The 7,309-nt window shown below is 43.5% G+C and overlaps 1 protein-coding gene across 2 annotated transcripts; it reads right to left on the bottom strand.

The window, feature by feature from the left end:
- Positions 1-1,073: 1,073 nt before the first annotated feature.
- On the bottom strand, positions 1,074-6,045 carry TMEM139 (transmembrane protein 139). Of its 2 annotated transcripts, none has more exons than XM_074860863.1 (4): positions 6,006-6,045; positions 5,591-5,744; positions 4,270-4,575; positions 1,074-2,941 (listed from the first exon to the last, which is right to left on the bottom strand). In XM_074860863.1, the coding sequence occupies exons 3-4, from the start codon at positions 4,512-4,514 to the stop codon at positions 2,542-2,544; spliced, it is 645 nt and encodes a 214-aa protein (XP_074716964.1). In that variant the 5' UTR covers positions 4,515-4,575; positions 5,591-5,744; positions 6,006-6,045; the 3' UTR covers positions 1,074-2,541. The 2 variants fall into 2 exon arrangements, with proteins under 2 accessions (XP_074716964.1, XP_074716965.1); XM_074860864.1 differs by lacking the exon at positions 6,006-6,045 and adding an exon at positions 5,913-5,926.
- Positions 6,046-7,309: the final 1,264 nt, after the last annotated feature.

Here is a 7,309-nt window from a genome sequence, read left to right on the forward strand (position 1 = left end):
CGAGGAAAGGCCCCCGCCCCGCAGCCCCTCCCCTTGCGAAAGCCAAACAAAACATGGTGCCGCCGTCACCCGTTGCGCGCATGCGCAGTTAGGTCACGTATCTTCCGCCGCGGCTCGGGGGCGGGGGGCGGGGCTTGCTCGGGGCCTGTCACGATTGTGGTGATATTCTGCGCGTGCACCCGGCGGGCAGAGGGAAAGCACAGGGGCTGAGGTTATGGCTGAGGGCGTTGCAGTCCTGCACGTCACAATAACGGGAGGGCTTCTGCTTTTAACCAGAATTAATAGGTATGCAGCTTTCCTTGCAAACATACCGGTTCTGGTTTTGTTTTTTTTTTTTTTAATTTTCAGAGCTTTTGTTACGTGTGTTTTGTTGCCATACGTTTCAGCTGAAGTCAAAAAAGGGCTCAACGTTCTGTAATTAGAAGGGAGAAAGGGAGCGCACAGGATATGCAGAGCACACCTGAAATAGGAGGGGGAGAGCAAGTGAGCATCCTTTCAGCAGAAGCAAATTTACAGCTCCTGTCATGTAAAGCTTCAGACAGTTGTTCCTTTTCCTGAGGGGTTTCACATACTAAAACTTAACACAAGTCCAAAGGCTTGAGGGTTATCCCTTACAGATGCTGAAGACAAAATCCTAGTGATCATAACTGGTGGTATTCTTGGTCTTTGTTTTGGCTAGTTTCTGTCTGTGCTGGTCACCTTAATTTCTGACTCCTGGCAATTCAGTGCACACAGAAAGGTCCTGGGTTGCCCAGTTTAGATGCAAAGTTTCTATTCCTATGTGGTATACCTGTCTGCTTCTTACTGTGGTTTGTTCTTTCATGCTTGCAGATACAGGAGGGAAATGCGAGAACTGATTGGCTTTAAAGAAATGTCATTGCCTCTATCAGCAAATACGTCTCTCATAATACTTTTATGATAGAGGTGTTATAGCTGCTTCATAATGATGTTAAAGTGATTCAGCTGTGGATTTAGAAGTGGAACTCCTTTTTCTAAGCCAGGATTATCAGATAAGCAGAATGCAAGCAAAAGCATGGAGTGTTTCAGAAGGAAAGACTAATGATGCCACCAGGTATTTTTAATGTAGTCCCATTTATTTATAAACAACATAAAAGGTCATTTTTTCCTTTGAACTATAAAGAACAATAAGAAATAATTTATTTGCTTCTAGCCTATGGATTGATGGTAGCTCATATGAATTAAAGATGATGCAGTTGTATGAGACAAGGCTGTGATGATTGCTGCTCTCCTTCATAAGGAGATTCAGACCACCATTTTTTTTTTTTTTTAATTTGAACATTCACCAGACATGAATGTCTCTTTGCATACTGCAGACCACTTTAGCACTGCAGAGCCTATCAGTTTAACTCGCCCATTTTCAAAGACTGCACAGCATCACTGATCAATGAGAGCTAGAATCTGGCTCCAGCCTAGAGTCATCATGATGAAGACCGCACATGCTTTGGGACTGTTATCCTCGGGTGCTCCCCACTGCAGCTGTGCCCTTGGCAGACAGACTGGCCCTTCCCCTTCTCTGGGGAGAAGCCTCCGTGCGTGGCGTCATTACGAAGAACTGGAGGAACGCTGACCTTTCTGTGCAAATGCTTGCCATGATGACAATAAAGTATCTCAAGCCATCTGTTTGGGGCTGTAGTACAGCGGAGAAATACACCTTCCTGCAGAGCTGCGAAGACTGGTGGTCCAGGCAGAGGATATGTATATATGTATGTGTCCCACTGCCGGCCTCTCTTATTGGAGAAAAACTGCTATTATCTCCCTCTTGTCCACCACTGCAGGCTGTGTGGGATGAGAACCTTGTGAACAAAAGTCATTTCATGGTGCCATTCTTGCTGTCAGCTTTTCAACCCCAAGTGACAGGTATCAAGGTGGTGCCAGCTTCCAAATGAAGACACACACCCTCCCCTCAGTCACGCTCCAGTACAGCACAGCTGAGGACATGGAGCAAGAGTGGCAGAGGGGTAGCAACAAACAGCACAGACCATACATTTGCATTGCTGTAAAACAGCAGCTCGGGGAACTGCAACCTCAGTCTCTCAGTAGGGATTTCAGGGTGGCTGATGATTGCACAGCTCTCAGCAATACTGCTGTTTGTAACACACAGGCAGAACCTACTTAGTGCTGTTTCTATTCCTCCCCTTTCCCAGGCACCTTCTCCTGGCTGCACCCTACAGTCCTTCTTCAGAGGTCCTTTGGCAACCTTGTCTCTTCTCATGATTCACTCTCCTGCCCCACAAAGGTGTATCTCCAGTTGGAGAATTGTTGCCATATATAACACAACTTTCCTTACAGTGCTTCTATGCATCTGCCAAGACAAAGCATTATGGTATTGCATTGATTTATATTTTGTGCAAAAAGATTCTAGTGACATCAGAAGCTGAGTCTGTAGTTCAGCTCTGGTTCAAAGAATGGTGAGACAAACTTTCACACTTTCAGGCATGAAAAAGCTCTTTCACCTTCCCTCTTGGAGTGCCCTGTATTCGGGTAAGGGTGTGGTTCTGCATTCATGGAAAGTGAAATTAATCATAATACGGAGGGCTGGAAAGCATCTTCAAAGACCTCATCGTTGATGGCACTCTCATAAGCAGGTGGTGGAGTGAGTGGCTCTAGTGGCTCAAACCTCTCTTCAATACCTTTCACTTCATGGATGTCCGAAACAAACCGCTGCAGCCTCGGGGGCAGCACCAGCTGCAATGGCATCCTGGAGCCTGTGTTTGTCTCAGAGGTGCGCGTTGTGTCTGATGCCCTGAGAGCCTCCACCATAATCTCTTCTTGGGCAGATGATTCAATAACTGCGTTGTAAGGAGGAGGCTCGTTCAGTGGTGAGGGCACTAAGCCTGGATTGGATGCAATCGTCCATATGGCTGGAACTGACATGGTCATCACCTCCTCGTAGGTGGGTGCTTCGTAGGCAGTGTTCACCCTGTGCACAGAGAGGAATGGCAGTTACACTGGTTATTTTACTGTTTAGTTTACACACAGGCAAGTAGTCTGGATAATGTCCCATAGGGACCATGCTACAATCAATAGATGGGACTGAGACAGGATCTCTCAAGTAGTATTACTGTATGTGATATTCTGTCACTGCATCAGCTCACTTGTCCAGCCAACTTAATGTCTTGCTTTTTGGTCTAGAGAATGGCTCATCTGACTATTTTCCCACACTCCTCAGAATAAGTGAAGAAACTCACAGTGTTCAGTTCAGTATCCTAGGCTTAGCTTGATGTCCGTCATTTAAAATCTCCTACCAGTTAAAATTTATTACTAAGAATTACTAACTACTGATTATTTCTTGGAATAAAACAGGACCTTGCATTTTTAATATATTAGCTCAATGTTCATCTATTTTTAAGAAGTGGGGAAAAGTGTTTGCATTTAGTTTAAACAAGGACTAACTATTCTGTATTAGAAAGAGTATCTGCAGAGAAAAATGTTACTTTAGAAACATCTTCCTTTGTAGGTCATATTTTTAAATAAACAGATACTAATTTTCTTCTAGCATGCCCCTGAGCTAGCAAAGCCCAATGTAGACTGCCTTTATGTACTCTTTCTAAAAATAAACACCCTGCAAACCTACCCTCCTACAAACTGTGTTTGAGAATGTCAAGTCATGTATGGATGTGGATAATGATTACCTGGATTATACAGACAAGGAAGCAAAGAGACAAGTTAAACTCTTCAACTACACTAGGCAAATTAGGGTTAAATTAGGTGATGCTGAGAACCTGCAAACATATATGAAGCCAAAAAGATGTGGGAGTATTCAGAGCCTCTCAGAATCAGGGTTTATTAGTGTGTCAAGTTGGGTTTTTAAGACTGAAAACACACCCAGTTACAGGTTCCTTTTTAAAAGTTTACTGGGGAACAGTTGCTCTGGAGATAAGGTTTATAGAGCTAAGCCCGGCTAAGATTCAGTATTGCTTCAGCATTTTTCCTTTTTCCTTGTCTGACTCATTGTTTGGCAAGACTCGATTACTCAAAGAAAAATAAAACTGGGCCTGGATCTGTTTAACCTTGGGAACTGTTAGTGTATCAGTTCACAGGGGGAAGAAAATATATATTGGACAAGATACAGGACATACATGGTATAGACGTTTGCAATCTCCACCTGAAGAATGAAAGAAAACAAGCTAAAAAGAACTTTTGTCTCTGGAATGGAGCCTTAGGGGAAGGGCAGCAAAACAGTATGTAAAATGGCCATGACTGAGAAGAGAGGGTTAAAGTAAGAGGAGTAACCAGGTTGCTGCCTACCCTGCTTGGCTTTGCCTGTTTGTAGGTATCTCATTTGCATCATGTCGCTGATTCCGCAGGTAACACTCGACAAACACACTCAGCAAATAGCCGATCAGGCACACTCCCCCTACCCCTAGGAAGAAATAGCCTACTGGATTGATGTTAGATGAAATGGCCAGCATGGTGACCCCAATGAGAAGAGCAGCAGTGAAAAGAAGCAACAAGGTTTGGCGGATGTTCTTCCAGTGTGTCTCTAACCACATGGTAGTATAGATGGTTGTAGCAGACAGCTGAGAACAGATGAGCAGTTAGGGGGACAGACATCTGTGGGAGACACAATAGTTTTTTCAACATGAAGCATGAGCATATAAGCACATTATCAGGACCAAAATAAGAACATACACACTCAAGTACATGCCATCATGAGAACATGCAGCTATGCATATGTGTAATAAGCCTGGGAAATCTGTGCATAAATGCATGTCAGTGTAAATGTACTAGACTTTCCTATGTGAATGCATATTGAATAATGGAAATGCTCGGACACACAGTTGCAAGACAAAATGCATAAATACACCATCAGCACTTAATTGTCAGGCTTATGTAAAAAGGTCTAGCTTCTTAATAGAACTTAGACCAGTCTAGGATGCAGATTTGAGGTTACTGCGAAAGTGAAATGCCAAATGATTTTAAAGGTTAATTCTAGGGCATTTGTACATTGCATAATGAATATTCAGATACTAGTTCAGATCAGGGAAGAAAAGTAGCCTTATTAATGGGGCTGTCTGCCCCAGTAAATTGAGTGTCTAACTTCAGTGTAGCATTATAGCAATAACATGACTTTAGGTTCTAGATACAGCTGGTGTATGTTTTTGCAAAATGTAGGTGTGTGTTTGAATATTTTTCTACATCCTCATTGTTTTTCTGTTGATGTGCTTTTTTGCACCATTCTCACACACGAGAGCCCCTCCTGTCCCCCATTCCAAAGCTCATCTCTGTGAAAGAGACAGCAGTTGTCACTGTGTGCAGTCAATACGCAATGGGTAACGGGCATCTGTGGTATTCAAGAATACCATAATTAAGGAGTCATCTTGCATGTGTTATAGAAACCTACATATATCCCGCTGTTTTCATGAAGAAGCCTTTGAAGGAAAAAAGCATGACAATGGGCATATTTTTTATGACTATGCATCTCCAAAAAATATACAGTTTTATATAGTTCCATGTTACATTGTGTGCTTTTGCACACTAAATGCGTTCCCTTGTTACAGCAAAAATAGATAAATGTATAGATACAAATGCCAGAAAAAGAAACACATTGTTTTTCAGCTATACTTACCAGAGAGAGGTTTCGGTAGGTAGGAGCAGTCATGTTTTAACTTCTGTCTTCATCACAAGGTAAAATGTGCAAGCTCTTTTGTTCCTGCTCCTTCTCCTTCTGACCTGAGGATGGGACACTGGTAAAAACTCTCCCTTCCTCCTTTTGAGTTTTCCTGTAGGGAAATGATGAAGATTTCTTTTGAAACTAAAAGCTGGAAACTAGTGAATATGGGAAGGTACCAAATGATGGGAAGATCCTGTTGTACGAGTTTTCTGTGGGAAACTAGATCCTCCTTTTTTCCAGGTTCTGAATCCAAAGCAATTTCTAGACGATCACATACCTTCTACTCTTTTGCAGCTCTTCTAGGTCTGTCCCACAAAAGCAGGAAACTCATTAGGAAAGAGGGCGGAGTGAGCAGTGGGGGAGTGCTTACCTGTGTTGGATCTGTTTGGTCTGTTTTACTTTAATGGGAGAAACTGCCCTGAAAATTATGTTTTCCCCACCGCGTAGCAGAGGAATCTTGATCTCTGCCTCACAAAGCAGGAAGGACTGCTGGCCCAGCCCTCATCACATGGCATAAATATGAGTTCTGTAAAATGTAAATCTATACATTTTTCCGTCCTGATTGGGTGCTGTTTGTCAGATGTTGTTTTATTTGATTTTACAAACAAAAGGAAAAAAAGGAGGCAATGGGTTATTACTTCACAGAGGGCTGAGTTAAAATCCTTTTTACTCCCTGATATATCTGGGAATGAGGAGTACTGATAAGCAACAGAACAGGTACTGAATTACTTCATGAAACCTTTTATCATCTGAACCTTTAGTGTGTGTCTGAAAATGGAATGGAATGGAATGGAATGGAATGGAATGGAATGGAATAGAATAGAATAGAATAGAATAGAATAGAATAGAATAGAATAGAATAGAATAGAATAGAATAGAATAGAATAGAATAGAATAGAATATTTCAGTTGGAAGGGACCTACAACGATCATTTAGTCGAACTGTCTGACCACTTCAGGCCTGACCAAGTTAAAGCATGTTATTAAGGGCATTGTCCAAAATGCCTCTTAAACACTGACAGGCTTGGGGCATTGGCCACCTCTCCCGGAAGCCTCTTCCAGTGTTTGACTGCCCTCTTGGTAAAGAAATGCTGCCTAATGTCCAATCTAAACCTCCCCTGGCACAGCTTTGAACCATTCCCACACATCCTATCGCTGGATCCCAGGGAGGAGAGCTCAGCACCTCCCTGTCCACATCCCCTCCTCAGGAAGCTGCAGAGAGCAATGAGGCCACCCCTCAGCCTCCTTTTCTCCAAACTAGACGAGCCCAAAGTCCTTGGCCGCTTCCCATAGGACATGCCTTCCAGCCTTTCCACCAGCTTTGTTGCCCTCCTCTGGACACATTCAAGGACCTTCCCATCCTTCTGAAATTGTGGGGCCCAGAACTGCACCCAGTACTCAAGGTGAGGCCACACCAACACTGCATACAGCGGGATAGTCACGTCTTTGACCAGCTAGTCATGCTGTGTTTGATGGACCCCAGGATGTGGTTTGCCCTCTTGGCTGCCAGGGCACACTGCTGACTCACACTGAGCCTGCTGCCGACCAGCACTCCCAGATCCCTTTCTGCAGGGCTTCTTCTCCAATCACTCCTCTCCCAGTTTATACTCGTGCCTGGCATTACTCCATCGTAGGTGCAGAATCCAGCATTTCAACTTGTTAAATTTCATGCCAC

Source organism: Strix uralensis, chromosome 2 (genome assembly GCF_047716275.1).
Source record: "Strix uralensis isolate ZFMK-TIS-50842 chromosome 2, bStrUra1, whole genome shotgun sequence".
Lineage (NCBI taxonomy): Eukaryota > Metazoa > Chordata > Aves > Strigiformes > Strigidae > Strix > Strix uralensis.